This window comes from Paroedura picta, chromosome 8, assembly GCF_049243985.1.
Source record: "Paroedura picta isolate Pp20150507F chromosome 8, Ppicta_v3.0, whole genome shotgun sequence".
Taxonomy (NCBI): Eukaryota; Metazoa; Chordata; class Lepidosauria; order Squamata; family Gekkonidae; genus Paroedura; species Paroedura picta.
Genome location: NC_135376.1, coordinates 98,401,219 through 98,424,280, shown reverse-complemented (window position 1 = coordinate 98,424,280; position 23,062 = coordinate 98,401,219). Strand labels below are relative to the sequence as shown.

Genomic DNA, 23,062 nt, shown 5'->3' with positions numbered 1-23,062 from the left:
GAGGAGGGCCCTTGGGAAGTGGTGTTACAAGTCGACCTCAACCAAATGCCTGCTGGAGGAGCTTCCTTTTGCAGGACTTGTAGAACTGTTCAAGTTCCCTCAGGGCCCTGACATCCTCTGGGAGCTCGTTCCACCAGGTGGGGGCCAGGACAGAGAAAGCTCTGGCCCTGGTTGAGGTCAAGTGAGCTCAAGGTCACTTGAGGTCAAGTGAGGTCAAGTGAGGCCTGGGGTCACCAGGAGGTTGGAAGTGCTAGAGCATAAGGCTGTTTGGGGGGGTGTAAGCAGAGAGGTGATCCCTCAGGTATACTGGGCCCAGACCGCATATGGCCTTAAAGGTGATAACCAGAATCTTAGTCTGATCCGGAAGCCAGCACAGCTGCCGGAGGATGGGCTGAATGTGGGACCTCTGAGGTGTGAGGACCCTGGCGGCCGCGTTCTGGGCCAGTTGCAGTTTCTGGATCAAAGTCAAGGCCAGGTCTGCATAGAGCGAGTTGCAGAAGTCCAGCCTAGACATGACCGTCATGTGGATCACTGTGGCTAGGTGTTCTGGGGCCAAGTAGGGCACTAGTAGACCAGAGATGCAACAACTAAACTTCAAGAATACTTCTCATGAAGGAGCCTTGTATAAGAACCTTGTAGAACCAAAGAGAAAAAAGGGCCAAATATTCACCAAATATTCACAGAAGGAAAAAAGATTTTAAATGATGTGAGTTTCTTATTCTTACTCCCAGGAATTTGCCTGCTTGCAGGAGCATGAAAAAACAGGTAGTTCTGAATAAGCGTATCAACAGAAAAAAGAGAGAACGTGTCCCAGGCTATCAAAATACAGTATAATATTTATACAATACACATTAATAAGATATTGAATCAAACATCAAAATGTGTCTTACCTCTATTTTCATGATTAATGAAGCAACCAAAACAGATTCTAGCTTTGTGCCGTTTTCAATGTTGAACTTTCATCAACCTCAACTACCCCTGGCTTGCACTTAAAGATATGTCTTATCCATTTGGTGCCTCTTAATAATTGTGAAACAGCATTGGGGGATGAATGGTCTGGCCTCTCCAGGGCCAATCAGGGCACAGCCAGCTGCACCCTGATAGGCCCTGCCCCTACAGCTCCCGCCCTCCCTCACCAAGCTCTCACCCCTTGCCTCACAGATGCGCCTGGCTGTTAGTACCAGGAACGTCTGTGACTCCGCCGCTCCACTTGCAAGGCCCCAGGTAAGAGGCCCGGCCACCAGGGTGGGGAGAGGGAGTGCTTCCCAAAGGCCTGGAAAGCATACCCAGGGCCTCGCAGAGGCACCGGGTGTGCTTACCAAGCTCCCAGGAAACGCTCCCTCTCCCCCACCCCCACCCCCCCTCGCCCTCAGCGCCTCCCGGCGGCCTGGAAAGCATCCGGGAAGCTCACAGGGAGGACCCTTTCAAAGCCTGTTCTTATGAACAGGCTTTGAAACTAGTAGCATTATAAAAAGCAAGATATCTCCAAACTAATATTTAAACCCCTAGGTATCAAAGTGTCCAAGGAGTATCTATAAAAATTTTCTCTTTGTCTCAAAATTCTGTCAATTTCCAATTTATGTTGTCAAACTTGTACAATTTGCTCCATCACAAAGAAGCATAGATTCTCTGCCATGTGTCCTTCTTCCACGAAGTGGCTCACCATTGGGGCGTCCATAATGTGATGTCTTACGTCTGGATTGATGCTTTTGGATCCGGACTTTTATTGGACAAGTGCTAACACCGATGTACAATTTAGCACAAGGACATCTCACGCAGTATATAGCATTTTTACTAGAACAATTGATAAATTGGTTCACCTTAAAAGAAAAACCATTCCTTGGCTCATTAAACTCTTTAAACGGAAGCAAAAACTTACAGACTCCGCAGGAGCCACACCTAAAGTTCCCCTTGGGTAAATTGCTAGAAGACATCTCTGTTGGCAATGCTTTCTTACTGACCAGCTCCCCTGTATTGTGATGGCATTTCCATGCCAATCTAAGAACACCTTCACACCCTGGTAGATCATTAACCAAATACCAATGTTTTAATATGAAATTTCTAATGTTAGTGGCAAACTAAGAGTAATCAAATGCATTAGTTAATTTCTGATCAGTTACACGGTCCTGGTATTGTAGTAGAGTGTGTCTGTCTTGAGCCTCCGCCGTCACTCTAGCTTTGTTAATTATAACCTTTGGGAATCCCCACTCATAGAATCATAGAATCATAGAGTTGGAAGGGGCCATACAGGCCATCTAGTCCAACCCCCTGCTCAACGCAGGATTAGCCCTAAGCATCCTAAAGCATCCAAGAAAAGTGTGTATCCAACCTTTGCTTGAAGATTTCCAGTGAGGGGGCGCTCACCACCTCCTTAGGCAGCCTATTCCACTGCTGAACTACTCTGACTGTGAAAAACTTTTTCCTGATATCTAGCCTATATCGTTGTACTTGAAGTTTAAACCCATTACTGTGTGTCCTTTCCTCTGCAGCCAGCAGAAACAGCATCCTGCCCTCCTCCAAGTGACAACCTTTCAAATACTTAAAGAGGGCTATCATGTCCCCTCTCAACCTCCTTTTCTCCAGGCTGAACATTCCCAAATCCCTCAACCTATCTTCATAGGGCTTGGTCCCTTGGCCCCAGATCATCTTCGTCGCTCTCCTCTGTACCCTTTCAATTTTATCGATGTCCTTCTTGAAGTGAGGCCTCCAGAACTGCACACAGTACTCCAGGTGTGGTCTGACCAGTGCCGTATACAATGGGACTATGACATCTTGTGATTTTGATGTGATGCCTCTGTTGATACAGCCCAAAATGGCATTTGCCTTTTTTACCGCTGCATCACACTGCCTGCTCATGTTTAGTTTACAATCCACAAGTACCCCAAGGTCTCATTCACACACAGTGCTACCTAGAAGCATATCCCCCATCCAGTAGGCATGCTTTTCATTTTTCTGACCCAGATGCAGAACTTTACACTTATCTTTATTAAATTGCATCTTGTTCTCATTTGCCTATTTTTCCATTGTGATCAGATCTCGTTGAACTCTGTCTCTATCTTCCGGAGTATTTGCCAGTCCTCCCAATTTGGTGTCATCTGCAAACTTGATGAGTAGTCCCTCCACCCCCTCATCTAGATCATTAATAAATATGTTAAAAAGTACCGGGCCAAGCACCGAACCCTGAGGTACCCCGCTACTCACCTCTCTCCAGTCTGATGAAACACCATTGACAAGAACTCTTTGAGTGCGGTTCTCTAACCAATTCCCTATCCACCTAACGATCTGAAAATCCAGATTGCAGTCCTTCAACTTATCCATCAGAACATCATGGGGAACCTTGTCAAAAGCTTTACTAAAATCCAAGTAAATGACATCAACCGAATTTCCCCGATCCAGCAAACCTGTTACTTGGTCAAAAAAGGAAACTAGGTTGGTCTGGCAGGACCTGTTGGAGACAAATCCATGCTGACTTCCTTGGATCACCAAATTGTCCTCCAGATGTTTGCAGATCGCTCCCTTTAATATCTGCTCCATTATCTTCCCCACAACAGAGGTCAGACTCACTGGTCTGTAGTTTCCCGGGTCATCCTTCCTCCCTTTTTTGAAGATCGGAATAACGTTTGCTCTTTTCCAGTCCTCCGGGACATCTCCAGTCCTTAAAGAGGTTCCGAAGATGATGGACAAGGGCTGTGCAAGTTCTCTGGAAAGTTCTTTGAGTACTCTCGGGTGCATTTCATCTGGACCAGGGGATTTGAACTCATCCAGTGCAGCTAAATGCCTCTCGACAACCTCTCTATCCATGTTAACCTGCCACCCAGACACTGTCCTTTGGCTACAGCCATCTCTAGACGTGCCTAAACACTTTGACCTGTGGGAAAAAACAGATGTAAAATAGGCACTAAGCCTTTCTGCTTTCTCTGCATCTTTCGTTAGAGTTTGTCCATCCGCACCCAACAGCGGGCCTATTGCCTCCTTTACTTTACGTTTGCTCCTCGCGTAACTGAAAAATCTTTTCTTGTTACAGTGGGCTTCCCTGGCCAATCTTAGCTCACTCTCAGCTTTGGCCTTTCTGATGATTGATCTACAGTGCCTAGTAACCTGTAGGTACTCTTCTTTAGAGCTCTGTCCTTCCCTCCATTTCCTGAACATTTTCCTTTTCTTTCTTAGTTCCTCTTGAAGTTCTCTGTTCATCCAAATAGGCTTCTTAGAGCTCCTGCAGTGTTTTCGTATTTCTGGAATAGTCATTGATTGAGCATGCAATAGCTCTTGTTTGAGTAGCGCCCACCCTTCACATGCTCTCTTCCCTTCCAGCATTCTCGTCCATGGTATGACACTCATCATGTCTCTGAGTTTATTAAAGTTTGCCCTACGAAAATCCAACATCCGCGTCTGGCTACAAGCTTCCTTGGCTCCCCATCTCAAAAGGAATTCTATGAGGACATGGTCACTTCCCCCTAGGGTCCCCACCTCCTTCACCTCATCCACCAACTCTTGCCTGTTGGTCAGTATTAAGTCCAGTATGGCTGAACCTCTTGTGGGTTCATCTACCATTTGATAAATGAAATTGTCAGCCAGGCAGGTCAGAAACTTGCATGACTGAGGACGCTTCGCAGAGTTTGTTTCCCAGCACACATCTGGGAAATTGAAGTCACCCATGATGACAAGGTCCTGCCGTTTGGATATTTTCTCAAGCTGCTCACAAAGTGCAGCATCCACATCCTCTCGTTGGTCAGGCGGTCGGTAGCAGACACCAACCACCACACTGTTTGTTTTCCCCTCGCTTATTTTCACCCAGATGCTTTCCACTGTAGATATGCTCTCCTTCACTAGAATTTCCTGACAGGTAAGCCCTTTCTTCACATACAGTGCCACTCCTCCACCTCTTCGATCTATTCTGTTTTTTTCTGAACAGTTCATATCCATCCACCATTACATTCCAGTCATGAGAATCATTCCACCAAGTTTCTGTGATGCCTACTAGATCATACTTTTCCATCAGCATGAGATGTTCCAGCTCTTCCTTTTTATTGCCCATGCTTCGGGCGTTAGTATAAAGACATCTGAATCCTTTTACTTTTGGTTCCCTATGAGCTGGCCTTGCCGGTTGGGCTGCCTCCGATAGTTTTCCTTCCATACACTCCCTATGTTGATCGTCTCCTTCCCCTAGTGGCTTTAATTTAAAGCTCTCCTGATGAATCTCCCCAGGTTCCTGCCAAACACATTCTTCCCCAGTTTCGATAAGTGCAGTCCATCAGGTGCTAGTAGGCCTTCCTCAAGAAAGCCTATCCCATGGTCCCAGAAACCAAATCTCTCCTGCCGGCACCAACTACGCAGCCAGTGATTCACCTCCATTATCTTCCTCTCCCGACGCATTCCTCTTCCCTTGACAGGCAAGATTGAAGAGAATACCACTTGTGCCCCCGTTTGCTTGAGCTTCCTCCCCAGATCTTGATAGTCTTTTTTAATAGGAGCTGTAGAAGAGCTTTACCTTATGAATGACTGGCTTCTTTGTAAGTAGCATCCTGAGCATTGATGCATCTGTGTTTTAAAAACTGCCCATAAGGTAAATTTTGTATAAGATGAGTTGGATGAAATCTACTGAAACGGAGAAGAGTATTTCTATCTGTTGGTTTTTTAAAGGAAGATGTGCTCAGTTTGCCTTCCGGTTTCAGAGTGACTAAGGTGTCTAGAAATGGTATTTGTCTGAGGTCAGAATTACCTGTAAAATTAATTGTGGCATGTTGACTATTGCACCGTTGAATAAATTGGTCAGTAGAATCACTGTTCAAATAAACAATAAAAATGTATTCTAAGAATCTAGTATAGAAGTGCATGTTCAAGGAAAAGGGATTTGAATCCTCATCATATAGCCACTTGGATTCCAGATCCAACACAAAGAGGTTTGCAATGGAGGGCGCTGCTGGGGAACCCATGGAAATTCCATGGGTTTGCCAAGTACAAGTTATTTTCAGATTCAAAGTAATTGTGTTCAAGAATCAGATCCAATAAGTCTAGTAGAAAATGTGTGGGAGGTGTTAATGACCTTCTACTGTCTAATAAATTTAGACAGAATATTATAATTTAGAACAGGGGTAATCAAACTGCGGCCCTCCAGATGTCCATGGACTACAATTCCCATGAGTCCCTGCCAGCGAATGCTGGTAGGGGCTCATGGGAATTGTATTCCATGGACATCTGGAGGGCCGCAGTTTGTCTACCCCTGATTTAGAATATTATAATTTAGAATGCAATTGATACATAGACAATGATACTATCATGCTTGTGTTGCCAATGTTTGCCAATGTTTTTTCATTCTTGCAGCCATATTTGACTGGCATGAAAACATTTTGACCTATCCTGTTCAGATCTTCAAAATTTTCAGGGAGTTTTAGGCTTATTATAGTTTCCTTTGAATCTAGGCCCTCTCTATGTACTGGTGGAATATGCCTCCAAGGGGAACCTACGGGAATACCTAAGAGCACGTCGACCCCCTGGCATGGACTACTCCTTTGACACCTGCAAGCTGCCCAAGGAGCAGTTAACATTTAAAGACTTGGTCTCCTGTGCCTATCAGGTGGCCCGTGGCATGGAGTATCTGGCATCTCAGAAAGTGAGTAGCAAACAGCAGCACAGTTTGTTTCGAAGCAAAACTGTATGAGTGCTTTAGAACTTTTAACACAGGATGGATGCAGAATACCAGTCATCTTTTGGAGAAGGACACAATATGGTCCATTTCCCTAGTGTTCTGGTAGGATAAAATGAATCAGTTTCTGCCTGAGAAATATCCCTCTTGAAAGCATTTAATTTAGGAGTGTAAATCAGCCCCCCACAGAAAACTATCTTGATAGCAGCAGGATCTTTCGAGTCAAGTGCAAATGGCAGGAGGTTGTCTAAAAGGAACCAAAGGAGAAATCCGCAGGTGTCTGCTGTTACTAAGTACCCTTCCATAGGTTAATGGCTCAGAGTGGTTCACTGCTGGTTCCCTTGGGCAGGGGTCTTCAGTAGGGGCACCATGCTGCCCACCAAATCCGTTGTTGGCACTCATCAAGTGTTTTTAGAAAGTGGCCAGGTAGGGTTATGTTTTGCCACTGACAATTTGGTTGGCTATGTAGATGAAAATAACAGTTTTTCGTGTTTGTTTTATTCTTTCAATATTCCTTCATTCCTCTTTTCCAGTGTATTTTTAATAACCGTACCTCTCCCTAGCTTCCACCACATGTTTGTGTATCTCAACCTCCTGTGGTAGCCTTTCTGTGATTGTGCCCACCAGGTTGTGTCAGCATCCACAAAGTACTCACAGGCTTAAAACAATTGGGGACCACTACACTAGGGATGCTAATTGGTAGGAGATGGGTTCCTGATCTCTCCAGGTAATGGAACCTAAGCAGCATCAGTCCTGGTTTGTACTTACAATACGATAACATTTATTGTATGTAGCCAAAGGCCACTACAAAACACAATTAAAACAATATGGCACAAATATAAATGAAACAATATTTCTCCAATATTGTGTACATAAAATTGTAAACATGGACTACTAAGTTACAATAAAAGGGATAGAATGGTGTATCAAGCCAGAGCGAAACGTGCCACCCTGTATAGGGGTTGACATCTGATAACAGATAGGTGACTTTGTTAAAATCAGAAATAGGGTGTGAGTTTGGTAATAACTTGGCAAGGAATTTGCCCCTGGGTTTGGAGTACAGGGGACAAGCCAAAACATCGTGGGGCAGGTCCTCCACAGATGGATTTCCACATATACACAGGCGTTGGGCTGTGGGTATTCGGAGATATCGCCCAGAGAGCATGGCTGATGACATCATTTCAAACCGCAAAGATGTTAGGGCCATTCTAAGATTACGTGTTGTTATATTTACTAAATATGATGCTCTAAAGTGGTCTTTTTAAATTGTTTTATACCATGGGGCTGATTGTGATAGCTGAATTGAAGAGTGGTCAATCAGTGAGTCAGCTTTGAACACCTAATCACATAAATCGTTAATATTGGCTGATGTGTGCAGTAAGTCGTCTGGTATGGTATAGCATGAAAGAATGGAGCTAAAAAATCAGACTGAGTCCTGTCTTTGCTCAATAAGAGCTTAAAACTTTGATGGCTTAAAGAATCTAATTTAGTTGTGATGTCTTTCTTCCAAGATTTCAGAATAGCTAAGTGGGCACGGGCTTTGAGTGAGGGGAAACCAAGCTCTGCCCTCATTAGGGCTGCAGGAGACCCTTTTGGAAGAGCCAGGATACGTCTGAAGAAAAAGTTCTGAATGGGCTCCAAGCTGTTGGTTATTTGTTCTTTCTAGCCCCAGATGTCGATGCCATATAGTAGGTGGGGAATGAGCCTGGCTGCGAAGAGCTTTAGAGCTGGGTCAACTAGAAACCTTCCCCTGGTGTAATTGGTTTGTACTTGGATAGGAGGACACCAAGGAAGTCCAGGGTCACTGCACAGAGGCAGGCAAGGGCACATACTGAACCACTAGTGCAGAGATGGCACACTTGATGATGCAAGAGCCCATGATGTTCCATGTTACTGAGATGAGTCAGTACTGCTGGCACAAAGGGCGAAGCATTGCACGGCATCTTACACTATGTCCTAATGATTTGCTCACGGTCCCCATCACTGGCTGAGGCATGCATCCTTTTGCAGTGCATCCATCGGGACTTGGCAGCTCGGAACGTCTTGGTCACAGAAGACAATGTAATGAAAATCGCAGACTTTGGCCTGGCTAGAGATGTTCACAACATTGATTATTACAAGAAAACAACCAATGTGAGTAATTCAAATTTCAAATTCAAATTCAAATGTATTTTAATACAGCACTGCAGCCAGATAAAACAGCAAGAAAAAAATAATGTGAGTACAGAAATCCTAGTGGAGGCCGTTCTTACCTCCTAAGAAGTTTGCCCTCTTGGTGACCTCTTATTGAAGGTGACCATCCTTTCAATAAAATTGGCCAGAAAAGTGGTTTCACTTGCTTGCTTACTAATCTGCTGAACTAAGAATGCCTCTTGAATTTTAGGAGCTGCCAACAGCCCTTGGCTCACGATTTCTGGCACCCTTCTAGCCCAGCTGGCCAAGGTGACGGCAAGAAATAAAATGCACAACTGTAATAACTAAACCTGGCCAGCTTTCAGGAAAACAATAACAACAGTGACGCAGCTCAATGATGCCTTCGTTTGGAACTAATTTACTTTTGAAGAGAGATGTGGGGAAAGCCTGAGCATCCTTCATGTCGTGATCCCCAGTGGGGTCCAAGTTTAGCTTCCTTTCCCTCACCAGCCACTCACATTTCCTGTCCCACCTGCCCTGTAACCTCTAGATGGGATCCAGGAGTGGCAACAAGTTCAATAACATTTTTCTGTTGCTTTTCTCTCTCACTCTTTAGAATTAAGCTGTGTGCTGTCATCAAATTGCTTCAAAAAAAGGGAATGAGTCTTAATGTTTAATTATCCACACCTGAAGAGGGCCAATGCTGGATTGCAGAGCAATTCATGTTTCATTAGCGCTTTTCTTTGTTGCTGAAACTCAGGGCATCACATGATATCACAGAAGGGGCGATGGAGTCCAAATCCCTGCTCAGTGTAGGATCAGTCTAGAGCAGGTTTTCTCAACCAGGGTTTCTCAACCAGCACACAGGCACAGTCAACTCAAAACTTGGATCCACCCCTTAGCAACACTGCCACAGAGTGGAGCCGTCCGATAACCCCACCCAGCCCATCTCCCACCAACACTCATTAGCCAGAAAGAACCAGCAAGGCATGGTGAACACTGCTGGAATCCCTGGTCTAGAGCATCCTTCCTTCCTTCCTTCCTTCCTTCCTTCCTTCCTTCCTTCCTTCCTTCCTTCCTTCCTTCCTTCCTTCCTTCCTTCCGTCCGTCCGTCCGTCCTTCCGTCCTTCCTTCCTTCCGTCCTTCCTTCCTTCCTTCCTTTATTTATTTATTATATTTCCCCGACAAATGTTCATCCAGATGCTGCTTGAAGACTGCCAGTGAGGGGGAGCTCATCAGTTTTCTGGGCAGTTGATTCCATTGCTCAGCTACTCTCACTGCAAAATCATTTCTTCCCTAAGCTGCCTATAATTTAAACCCATCACTGCAAGTCCTCTCCTCTGCTGCCAACAGGAAGAGCTCCCTGCCCTCCTCTGACAGCCTTTCAGACTCTTAAAGAGAACAAGCATGTACCCCCTCGGCTTCCTCCTCTTCTCCAGAATGAACATTCCCGAGTCCCTCAGGTATCCAGATAGGACTGGGATGTCAAACTTAGAAAAAGCAGTGCCGAAAGGAATAGGCATCAGACATAATATACCATGAACAGAGCAATTTAAAAGGTCTAATACGCATTGGAGGAGGCTACAATCCTGTTCCTTTTGTAAAAAAATATCCTCCTGAAGACTTTGAAATCTTTGGTATTCTGGCTGCATTTTTCAGGAAGGGTTGGGGGAAGAAAGGCAGCAGAGAAAATAAAGGAATTGTGGCATTTCCCCTTGATCCATTGACTGGAGAGGTGTGGTGGGCATAGCTGTTAATTAGCCAAAGCTATGAGTTCCTTCTACACAGAGGATGCTTGCAGTAGAGATGGTAATTTTGGAATGCATGGCCAAATAATACAATGGGTTGTGGCTTTCCACAGAGATCCCGTATGTTTGACCTGGTCAGTAATGAAAATGTTTCAGACTAAATTGTAAAAACTGAAGTTCACATGGTGCCAGAGTGGCGGAGCTGAATTAGCTGATAGAAATTTCCTTTTTATCTTTCTAATTACAGGGTCGGCTACCCGTGAAATGGATGGCACCAGAAGCATTGTTTGATCGGGTCTACACTCATCAGAGTGATGTGTAAGCGTTTACCCAGACTGTGGAATAATAGAAGTGCTTGGTTTTTTTAAAAAGCAAAGTATAGAGATTTATGAAAACAATTGCCCCATCAGGCCCAGATGGAATCTTGCCACCAAGTCAGTCTGTGCATGAATAGACTTGTTCCGGGGGCTAGAGCTGGTGAAAGGGTTCTCGGGGAGCACAAAGAGCAGTGGGTCATAGATGGGTTGTCAGCTGTCAAATTAAATAGTCATATTAATTTCAGACTTGATGCACAGATTTTTCTATTGAATTGATTCAGCAGGGATTTGCGAGTGCTTGTTTAAAGATTGCTGGGGTAATGAGTTATGCTACTGATGCCTTAATAAGCTACTAGATACATTCTTGCTTGCTCTGCTCACCAGCCCCATAGCTTAAGGGTAGTTACTTAAAAATATAATTTTTTTAAATTTTTATATAGATATTTAAGAGCCTCTTGTGGCACAGGGTGGTAAGGCAGCCGACCTGCTGTTTGACGCTCTGACCATGAGGCTGGGAGTTCGATCCCAGCAGCTGGCTCAAGGTTGACTCAGCCTTCCATCCTTCCGAGGTCGGTAAAATGAGTACCCAGCTTCCTGGGGAGTAAACGGTAATGACTGGGGAAGGCACTGGCAAACCACCCCGTATTGAGTCTGCCAAGAAAACGCTAGAGGGCATCACCCCAAGGGTCAGACATGACTCGGTGCTTGCACAGGGGATACCTTTACCATTTATAGGTGTTTGTTTGTTTGTTTGAATTTCTATACCACCCATTCTTTGCGGTTCTGGGCAGTTTACATTGAACATTGAATAACTCTTACTTGGAACATTACATAGTCTGCAACACTGAGCAACCTTCAATAAAACATTATAACAGTTCAACATTAATATAATATATAGTAACATCGGGAGGTCAGTTATTTCGGTCAGGTATCTGGGGAGGGGGACCAGTAGATGTTCCGAGTTGGTCGGCCTCAAGCGAATGCCTGGTGGAGGAGCTCCCTTTTGCAGGCCCTGCGGAACTGTGGAAGGTTGGGCAGGGCTCTGATCTCCTCAGGGAGCTCGTTCCACCAGGTGGGGGCCAGGACCGAGAAGGCTCTGGCCCTGGTTGAGATCTGACGCAATTCTTTGGGGCCAGGGATCCGCAGCCAGTTGGAGGGTATAGACAGAGAGGCGGTCTCTCAAATACTCTGGGCCCAAACCATGTATGGCCTTAAAGGTGATTACCAGAACCTTAAGCTTAATCCGGAATTCAACTGGGAGCCAGCCAAGTTGCTGGAGTACCAACCGGATGTGAGATCTCCATGGTGTTTTAGTGAGAATCCTGGACGCAGCATTCTGCACCAGCTGTAGCTTCCGGATCAAGGATAAGAGTAGGCCTGTGTAGAGCGAGTTGCAGAAGTCCAGTCTAGAGGTGACCATCACATGGATCACAGTGCTTTGGGTCCAGGTAGGGCACTAATAGCTTGGCTTGGCGGAGGTGGTAGAAGGCCAGCCGCGCTACATTTGTGACCTGGGCTTCCATTGTGAGGGAAGCATCCAGGATCACGCCCAGGTGCCTGGCAGAGTGCGCAGCTACATCCAACCTGGGCAGACGCGCTTTCTCCCTTGTTCTCTTCTTACCCAATCACAGGACCTCCGTCCTTGTAGGGTTGAGCTTCAGGCGACTCTGCTTGATCCATTTTGTCACTGCTTCCAGACATCTGGCTAAGGGTTCTGGGGGAGAGTCAGGGCAGTCATCCATCAGGAGGAAGAGCTGGGTGTCGTCTGCATATTGGTGGCAATCCAGCCCAAACCTCCGCAACCAGCTGAGCCAGAGGGCGCATAAAGATGTTAAATAAGATAGGAGAGAGGACTGCTCCTTGTGGGACTCCACATGTGAGCTGGTTTCAATTAGATACTCTCTCTCCTATCGCTACCCTCTTGTCTGCGGCCCCGGAGTAAGGAATTCAGCCATTTAAGGGCAGTTCCTCATATTCTGGTGTCGGCTAGGTGGTGAACTAGAAGCTCATGATCTACTTTGTCAAGCGCTGCCCCTCATTGCCTCTTCCCAATCTTCTTAAGGGGGTCTCATATCAAGGCTTGCTGTACCTTGTTGTTTTCCTAGTTTTATATTCTGGCCAGTTAGGCTTTGGCATAGAAAATTAAGATGTGTTCTTTGCCACAGGATATCCGCCAATAATCTTGACACAGTTGCAATTCCTGGTCTCCACTCTGGGGTGTATCAGAACAATTTATTTTATGGGAACCTCTTTTGGAATGATTCCTTTCAAGACAAGCCAATGTATCTTTTGGTTGATTCTTTTGTTCTGCTTTGAAATAGCTATATGCCTTTTCAGTAAGGGTATCTTCGTCTGGGAGAAATTGATCAGTAAAAATATTGAGTTCTTGTCGCAGGTCTTGTTTTCTGAAGGACTGACATCCCCATTTCCATCTCCAATATGTCAAAATTCTCTTCTGCTCATGATTTCCCACCTCGCAATTCTGCATCCTTGCTCTTTTGTTGTCCCAGCTGGTCATCTTGGATCTCCTTAAAGATATCTTTCAACAAACCTGTGAAAACTTTCAGATCTTCTCTTTGTTGTTGTAACAGACAGACAATCTGTGTCCTTATTAAGACAACCCTATTAAAAATCAGACTTATAAGTCAACATCAGCTAGGCTCATGCAATATTTCAAATAGCCAGGAGAGGTCCTCTCGCAGAAGGTTTTGATTGCGTTCGCTGGCAGGGGCTCCTGGGAATTGTAGTCCATGGACATCTGGAGGGCCGCAGTTTGACTACCCCTGGCTTACAAAGTCACACAGCGGCAAAGATGTCACGAGAGTGCTGTCATCAAGGGAACAACAGACAGGATAAGCTCTCTGTTTTTAAAGTTGGTCGTATATTTCACCTCCCCCACCCCCCAGAGTTTTAAAAAAACCAAGAAAAACAAGCAGGGAAGTCTTTGTGGGAACAATAACCTCACTGCAATGGCTTGATGAACGAGACAGGGGGAGGTGTATGAAAACAGTTCAGAGTCATTAGAGCATTACTCACTTTTGATAGCAGGCATTTGAAGTTAGAGCAGCAGCTCTCAACATTTTCTTCGCTGCGACCCCAGCTTCAGTGGTGGCTGGTGCGGTGGGGGCAACAGCAAGCGTGCACTTGTAGGTGGCATGCTCAGGTGGCAAACGCACGCGTATATGTGCACAACAATCAAGGTGGCATGGAGGCAGCCATTGCCATGGCTCCACCACCTCCGCTCACCTCTGCTGCCCACCATCGCCACCTGCCACAGTGGTGATGGGCAAGCTGGCAACCCCGGGGAAGGGCCAGGTGACCCCAAATGGGTTGACAACCACTGAGTTAGAGATTAAGCTCTGTAAGAACCCTGGAGACTCTTCAAGACAGCTCGGAGAATGAGAGAGGAAACACAATCCTTGTAGAAAGAAGGAAAGAAATAGAGGCTGGCTGCTTCTTGGCCTCTGTCACAGGCAGCTTGAGATTTGGAGAATCGCTCTCCGCTGATCAGCAATGGGCCTTTTTGGAATACCAGAGCCTTCCAAAGTTCTTATAAGGAGAATTTAGCAATGTTTGCGTACCTTGCTTGCTTCTGCCAAACATAGATATATTTGGCCCTCTGTCTGGACAGAGAGCTCACCATAAGGTGAACTGCTCAGGCAGTCATCTCCCCTGCCCCCATCAAAGGTAGTTACTGAAAGAGAAATTCTGCCTTCTGTTGAAAGAGTTGCAGCCATACCAGATGAAGCAAGAGTGATCATCCCATTTTGCAGAATGTAACCAAAATTGAAATTTACTAGCAGGGACCCTGAAGTAACTTCAGGAAGGATGCATCCCATCTCCCTGCTTTTGCTTTCTCCTCTCCTTCCCCAGTCCTTCTCTCTGACCTTTTCTGCATGACAACTAAAGCCTGGACCAGTGCTCATCTGATTGCGTAGCTAATGCCTGCTTCCAAGTGACATTGGTGCCAACCCTGGGCCAAGCTAGGGCTAGCCTGACTCAGGCCCTCAGTTGCCCCGCAGCACTGCATTCCCTTCCTTGCCACAGGCGCCATCGGGCCAGGCCCATCTGGCAGGGAAGAATCAGGTCGTCCATGTCCGGCTCCTCCCCCAACCTATGGCATTCCGGAAGGGACAGAAATGTGCTAGCTGGCTCTGATCCGAGGTTATTGAGCAAATTTATGTGACAGATTGGGAATGGGAACCAGCATCTCTTAGATCCTAGTCAGAACGGGAAGTTTTTAACCCCTCCCCCCTCCTTTGTCTTGTAAAGGAGGGGATACTTTCTTGCACCTTCCCACCTTCTCACAAGTAAAACTTTGCTTCCATTGTAAAATGATATTCTGGAGATAATCATAGAATTATAGAATCATAGAGTTGGAAGGGGCCATACAGGCCATCTAGTCCAACCCCCTGCTCAACGCAGGATCAGCCCTAAGCATCCTAAAGCATCCAAGAAAAGTGTGCATCCAACCTTTGCTTGAAGACTGCCAGTGAGGGGGAGCTCACCACCTCCTTAGGCAGCCTATTCCACTGCTGAACTAATCTGTGTCAGGATGTTCCTATTTCCTTGATTTTTGGACACTACAATCCCCATCATTTTTGCTGCATCAGACTTATTGTAGGCTTATAGAAAGTAACTCCCATCATCACCCTGAGGCCAGCAACTACGTTTGTGTGTCCTCACTTTATTTTTTGACAAATGACACCTGCCACATGGCAGACAACCTTAGGTTGCAGTGCAAATAGCATGGGTGTATGTGGAATTCTCGGACACATTTGGGAGGAGGGTCTATTTTCTTCCATGACTGGCACTGCAACTACTATAATCATCATGAATCTGGTGGTGGGTCGGCTTCAAGTGGGCTGGCGGCGGCAACATGGGGCGATGGCTGGCATCTTGGGGCCAGAGGCATGGGAGGTGGCTGGTCCTCAGGGTTGGCAGTGTGCCATAGGGGCCTCCTGGCATCTGTCCCCAGTTGCATCTGGGTCTCTGATCCCACAGCTGTTGGCGGGTGTCTGTACTGGGCATGGATGATGGCTCCTAGTGCATGGCTGCAGCAGCTCATGGCAGCCCCCCCCCCCCCCCGCGCAGCTCAGGCACAGCAGGTCAACCTGGTGGCGGATCGTTGGTGCCTCTTTGTGGATACCGTCTCCTCCTTGGAGTGCCCGCCAGCTCAGGTCCACCACCAGCATCTCCTGGTGGGCATGATCACCTCCTAGGGTCACCGCTGCTGCTGCCTCCTCGGGGCCAGCGGCGGCACCTTGCAGCCCCTTGCCGGTGAAGAAGCATGTGCTGGGCTTGGTGGCTGGCGGGGAGTGTGTGGGCATGAGGTGGTACGTCCCTTGTGGCCAGGCTTTGGGGCGGGCGCTGTGGGGACTCAAGGAGGATTGGCCCGCTGCGCGGGAAACAGAGTCTGGACAGCGGATACTGTTCCAGACAGCGGACCACCCATAATGCACTTTCCAAAATATTTAGAGAAACTATGGTTAAGATAGGTGGCTGCACAGATAACAATCTTTTAACTTTGCATCCACAAAATTAATGGAATGTTTAATATTTTGGTTCCCAGGTGGTCCTTTGGAGTGCTGCTTTGGGAGATCTTCACTTTAGGAGGGTCTCCATACCCAGGAATTCCAGTTGAAGAACTGTTTAAACTCTTAAAGGAGGGCCATCGGATGGACAAGCCAGCCAACTGTACCCATGATTTGTAAGTTGTGCTTAATGAGGAAGTATCTTCCATCTTGGAAGAAGAAGAAGAGTTGGGTTTTTTACCCCACTTTCACTGCCTGAAGAAGTCTCAAAGGGTCTTACAATGGCCTCCCCTTCTTCTCCCCACAGCAGGCACCCTGTGAGGTAGGTGGGGCTGGAAGAGCTCTGGCAGGAGTGCTCAGTCAGAACAGCACTATCAGGTCTGTGACTGGCTCAAGGCCACCCAGCTGGCTGCATGTGGAGAAGTGGGGAATCAAACCCAGTTCTCCAGATTAGAAGCCACCACTATTAACCACTATGCCACGCTGGCATGTGAGAGTGAAAAGGCGGTGGTTGCTTCACCATCTGTACATTTAAGTATTGGCAACTATTTGCTTCACTTCTTTGAATAATGTTTTGGTTTCTCTTTGCTGTGAAGTGCTCTGAAGGTGCTTACTTAATTCACTTGCAGCCCAGCATAGATCACATTACAGTAATCCAGCTGTGAGGTACAGTACATAAATTAATGACCAGTAGGTTTAGAACTGATAAAAGGAAGGCCTTCTTCACCCAAAGAGTCCTTAACATGTAGAATTCCCCACCACAGGAAGTGGTGGCAGCTCTTAGCATTGACTGCTTGTAAGAGGGGACTGGAGAGAGGAGATGACGATGAGTGGTGTTGTGTCTTCTTGGTGCAACAATGGGAGGGCTTCTGGAATTCGGCCCCACTGGTTGACCACTTGAAGGTATCTAGGTTTTTGGCCACTTTGTGACTGATTAGGCCATTGAATTGATCCAGCATGTCTTCTATTTCTGTTCTTTAGTATGGATTAGTGTGACCAGGGCTGATTCTGCATTTACTTTTTTTAGTTCCGTTGTGGATCCTGCTGAATTCAGACCAATTTGAACTTGGGTCTTCCTCTTTCTCCTCCCCCCCCCCCCCCATTGAAACAGAAAGTATTCTGCACATGATTAAGGAAGTTCAGAACAGGGAGGGAAGGCAAGCACAGCAGGAGCCTCTTTCTTTTCTTGAACGGGGGGGGGGAGGGGAGGATTGGAGGGGGAATAAATCCAAGAGGAAAATCTCTGCTGAGAGAAGTTAGGGCTTCTGGAGCTTCTGCTGAGAGAAGTTAGGGATTTCCCTTTAAGGAAAGCCTTGCAACCTGGGAACCATAAACTGACGCCCTGGCCAATCAGGGCTTTTCTACAGCATTGAAGATTTGGCAGCAAGTTATTTCAGGAAAAGCAGACAGCTGCACACTTACAGCTGCACACACTTTCAAATATCAAGGTTTATATCCACTCCAGGGAGAAAGTTAGGGTCACTCTGGAAGAAAAAAATTTAATCGCTCAAAATGGAAATCGCATTCAGTGTATATGGCAGGGATTGACCTGGGATTGGAATAAAAGCTCCATGCTGACTCTCAGAAAGGAGAGTGTTGGCAGATGAAATGTAGCTGATGGGAGGCTCCTCTACATCAACCTGCTTCTTAATTGCTAGCTTGAGTAGCCCCATGGATTTAACCCACTCTGCAAATGCCAACCTCCCTCCATCCAAAACTAGTGGACCAGGTCTCTCTAAAGCATCGGCTTTCCTGATCCGCCTTGCCCCTGTCTTGTTTAGAGTCAACATTTGCTTGCTGTGCCTAAGCCCCCTGCCTACCATTTCAGGGCACTGGTTCAGACCCACGGTTGGTGCATCTCAGAGGTTTGGATGATGGAGTTGGTTTTTTTCTGCAGATTGATGACATGCACACTCTTCTGAGAAAGAGTGCTTGCATTCGAAAGCTCACGCCTTGAATAAATCTTTGTTGGTCTTAGAAGTGCTACTGGATTCTGATTGTGTTGACACAAACTAAAAGACAAGGAAGATCTTATTCATGGCCTTTTGTAGATAGTGAAGAGCTTGGGCGAGGGAACATAACCCTGTGGCACTCCACAGGACAAATCCCACCCATCTGGTTATGCTGTTCTTCTGTCTGATTAGACCAACCCTCCCCCCCCCCAGAATCACCAAAGCATTAGTCCATTAACACCACCTCCACAGTCTGATCAGTGAGGTCAGCCCCTGGCAGATATTGAGACTCTTCATCCTTTCATCTTAGTGAAGGTGCTCCAAGTCCTCCATCATCTTGGTTGCCCGCTTCTGTACTTTTCCAGTTCTGCAATGTCATTTTCCAACTGAGGCTGCGCCATAACTCCACATAGGGGCATTATAATAGCAGTTTGGTTTCCTAATGGCTGATGCAAACTAATAAAGCTCTGCATGGTTTTGTCTTGGGATTGAGCCTGCTTTTGTTATAGAAATGTCTGGCTACAAACAATGCCCTGTCCAGCATCTTCTTTGCAGTGGGTGTGACCGAACCCTTTCCAAACACCAACTCCCCCTTTCCCCCTTTCCTCGCAGGTACATGATCATGAGGGAATGCTGGCACGCAGTGCCTTCACAGAGGCCAACCTTTAAGCAGCTGGTTGAAGACCTGGATCGAATCTTAATCATGACCTCAACAGACGTGAGTACATCTGCCTCTAGGAAGGGACCAGAACGGGGGTGGCCAGGTGCCTGTGGATTACAATTACCATTATCCCCTGTCAGCTGTGTACTTGGTAACCTCCATGCAAAAACATGTAATCAACTCTTTATTCCCATGGCTGCACAGTACTGTAGTCTGTGAAACCAGTTATGCACAGTGGCAGCTATACCATACCACCATCAGTTGTTTGCAGCGAAGCAGCATGTTCTGCCACTTCCTGAGTCCTCACAGGGGACCTTTTACCACATCAGACCCTGTCCACCCCAGATTACTCATCCACACAGGGCAGAAAGGTTCCATCGTGCAGGGGGTAGGGAGGGTTTCTTCCCACTTTCCTGCAAAGAAAAAAAATGCTCCATTAAGCCTCACAGTGCTGTGAAGAATCTTTTGTCCCTGCCAGGACACTGTAAGCAGAGGGACTGGTTTCTTCCTTGTGTGCACGGGCCTGGCCTGGCCTGGCCTGGCCTGGCCTGGCCTGGCCTGGCCTGGCCTGGCCTGGCCTGGCCTGGCCTGGCCTGGCCTGGCCTGGCCTGGCCTGGCCTGGCCTGGCCTGGCCTGGCCTGGCCTGGCCTGGCCTGGCCTGGCCTGGCCTGGCCTGGGTGCCAATGATGCCTGCGACAGGAAAGGTAAAGGTAAAGGTATCCCCTGTGCAAGCACCAGGTCATGTCTAACCCTTGGGGTGACGCCCTCTAGCGTTTACATGGCAGACTCAGTAAGGGGTGATTTGCCAGTGCCTTCTTTGCACTATAACATAAACAATAGTAATAGTAACTGGATCGTGGAAATTCAGTTGATGTCATTTACTTGGATTTTAGTAAAGCTTTTGACAAGGTTCCCCATTATGTTCTGATGGATAAGTTGAAGGACTGCAATCTGGATTTTCAGATAGTTAAGTGGATAGGGAATTGGTTAGAGAACCACACTCAAAGAGTTGTTGTCAATGGTGTTTCATCAGACTGGAGGGAGGTGAGTAGCGGGGTACCTCAGGGTTCGGTGCTCGGCCCGGTACTTTTTAACATATTTATTAACAATCTAGATGAGGGGGTGGAGGGACTACTCATCAAGTTTGCAGATGACACCAAATTGGGAGGACTGGCAAATACTCCGGAAGATAGAGACAGAGTTCAACGAGATCTGAACACAATGGAAAAATGGGCAAATGAGAACAAGATGCAATTTAATAAAGATAAGTGTAAAGTTCTGCATCTGGGTCAGAAAAATGAAAAGCATACCTACTGGATGGGGGATACGCTTCTAGGTAGCACTGTGTGTGAACGAGACCTTGGGGTACTTGTGGACTGTAAACTGAACATGAGCAGGCAGTGTGATGCAGCGGTAAAAAAGGCGAATGCCATTTTGGGCTGTATCAACAGGGGCATCATATCAGAATCAAAAGATGTCATAGTCCCATTGTATACGGCACTGGTCAGACCACACCTGGAGTACTGTGTGCAGTTCTGGAGGCCTCACTTCAAGAAGGACGTAGATAAAATTGAAAGGGTACAGAGGAGAGTGACGAAGATGATCTGGGGCCAAGGGAAGATAGGTTGAGGGACTTGGGAATGTTTAGCCTGGAGAAAAGGAGGTTGAGAGGGGACATGATAGCCCTCTTTAAATATTTGAAAGGTTGTCACTTGGAGGAGGCCAGGATGCTGTTTCTGTTGGCTGCAGAGGAGAGGACACGCAGTAATGGGTTTAAACTTCAAGTACAACGATATAGGCTAGATATCAGGAAAAAAATTTTCACAGTCAGAGTAGTTCAGCAGTGGAATAGGCTGCCTAAGGAGGTGGTGAGCTCCCCCTCACTGGCAGTCTTCAAGCAGAGGTTGGATGCACACTTTTCTTGGATGCTTTAGGATGCTTAGGGCTGATCCTGCATAGAGCAGGGGGTTGGACTAGATGGCCTGTATGGCTCCTTCTAACTCTATGATTCTATGATTCTATGAATTCAAACAGGTCCAGGAGTCTTAGTGGATTTCTGGAGGGGAGGGGAAGCAGGGGCCCTGCAGATGTTGGCTTGGTTGGCCTGGCCTTAGCCAAATGGCTGGTGGAAGAGCTCCCTTTTGCAGGCCCTGTGGAACTGTTTTAGTTCTGTCAGGGCCCTGATCTCCTCTGGGAGCTTGTTCCACCAGCTCTTTTAAAATAAAGCTCTTTTGGGGGCATAGGCAGGGAGGCGATCCTTCAGGTACACTGGGCCCTGATCATGTATGACCTTGAAGATAATTATCAGAACCTTTAACCTGATCCGGAATTCCACTGGCAACCATTGTAATTGATGAAGGATGGGCCGGATGTGGGATCTCCACAGTGTCGCTATGAGAATACTGGCCGCTGCATTTTGGACCAGCTTTAGTTTCTGGGTAAAGACTTAAGGGCAGGCCTACATAGAGCGAGTTACAGAAATCTACCCTGGAGGTGACGGTCATGTAGATCACTGTGGCTAGGTGTTCCGGGGCCAGGTAGGGCACTCGTAGCTTGCCTTTGCGGAGATGGAAGAATGCCAGCCGTGCTACCTTCGTGACCTGGGCTTCCATTGTGAGGGAAGCATCCAGGAACACACCCAGGTTCCTGGCGGAGTTAGCCGTAGTGAGGTCTACACCAATTTAGGCAGGTGCGCTTCCTCACATGGGTCCTTCTTACCCAGCCACAGGTCTTTGAAGGATTGAGCTTCAGGCAACTCTGCTTGAATCATCTCGTCACTGCTTCCAGACAGCTGGCTAATGTTTCTGGGGGAAAGTCAGGGCAGCCATCCCTCAGGAGGAAGAGCTGGGTGTCATCTGCATACTGATGACAGCCCAACCCAAACTTCCATACCAGTTTTGCAAGAGGGTGCATGAAAATGTTAAATAGGATAGGAGAGAGGACCACCCCTTGTGGTACTCTTCTACTAGGGCAGTAAGAGATCGAACTATCCTAAATGCTTGAGCCGGCACGAGTCTGTAGATGCGATGATAGCAGAGTAAAAATTACGCTTTACTGACTTCGCCGCCATCTCATAGGCCTTCAGCTGCATTCTATAAGATGTTCTCAAGGCTTTGTCACTGTCTCAGTTCCTGTTTCTTCTTGCGAAGCTCCTCAGTGTACCAGGGAGCTCGCTTGAGACAGGGGCGGAGAGGGAGTCAGGGAGCTATCTCATCCATGGCAGCCAGCAATCTGCCATGCCAGTTGCTGACTAGGCCATTGAGAGAAGTGCCAGGAGGCATTGGTTCCCTTAGAGCATTCAGGAATCCAATTGAATCCATAAGTCTCCACGGGCAAGCTAAAATTTGCTCGACGCCCAACTGAGGAGGGGTAGTAGCCTTCACCAGGCCTTCAGAGCATAGTGGTCTCACCATGGCATGACCAGATCCACATCCAGACCTGCACCAAAAATGAGATCCAGGGTGTGGCCTGCTTGATGGGTGGGGCCAACAACAAACTGAGAGAGCTCTAGTGTCGCCATTGTTGACGCCAGGTCTTGCCCAGTTCTGGAGGACGGCAGCTCAGGATGGATGTTAAAGTCCCCCAGAACTATTAGTCTGGGGAACTGTATCCTCCAAGCCGCCACCAACAACAGCAGGGCAGGTCATAGAATCATAGAGTTGGAAGGGGCCATACAGGCCATCTAGTCCAACCCCCTGCTCAACGCATCCTAAAGCATCCAAGAAAAGTGTGTATCCAACCTTTGCTTGAAGACTGCCAGTGAGGGGGAGCTCACCACCTCCTTAGGCAGCCTATTCCACTCCTGAACTACTCTGTCTGTGAAATTTTTTTTCCTGATATCGTTGTACTTGAAGTTTAAACCTATTACTGCGTGTCCTCTCCTCTGCAGCCAACAGAAACAGCATCCTGCCCTCCTCCAAGTGACAACCTTTCAAATACTTAAAGAGGGCTATCATGTCCCCTCTCAACCTCCTTTTCTCCAGGCTGAACATTCCCAAGTCCATCAACCTATCTTCATAGGGCTTGGTCCCTTGGCCCCAGATCATCTTCGTCGCTCTCCTTTGTACCCTTTCA

General features: G+C 47.1%; 1 protein-coding gene across 9 annotated transcripts in view; it reads left to right on the top strand.

Moving 5' to 3' along the window:
- Positions 1-23,062, top strand: part of FGFR3 (fibroblast growth factor receptor 3) — a 148,085-nt gene that overhangs the window by 120,903 nt on the left and 4,120 nt on the right. For all 9 annotated transcript variants that reach the window (XM_077350913.1, XM_077350914.1, XM_077350912.1 and 6 more), the window contains exons 12-16: positions 6,420-6,610; positions 8,654-8,776; positions 10,772-10,842; positions 16,414-16,551; positions 18,940-19,045. In XM_077350913.1, coding sequence (XP_077207028.1) covers positions 6,420-6,610; positions 8,654-8,776; positions 10,772-10,842; positions 16,414-16,551; positions 18,940-19,045 — 629 coding nt within the window. The remainder of the gene's footprint in view (positions 1-6,419; positions 6,611-8,653; positions 8,777-10,771; positions 10,843-16,413; positions 16,552-18,939; positions 19,046-23,062) is intronic.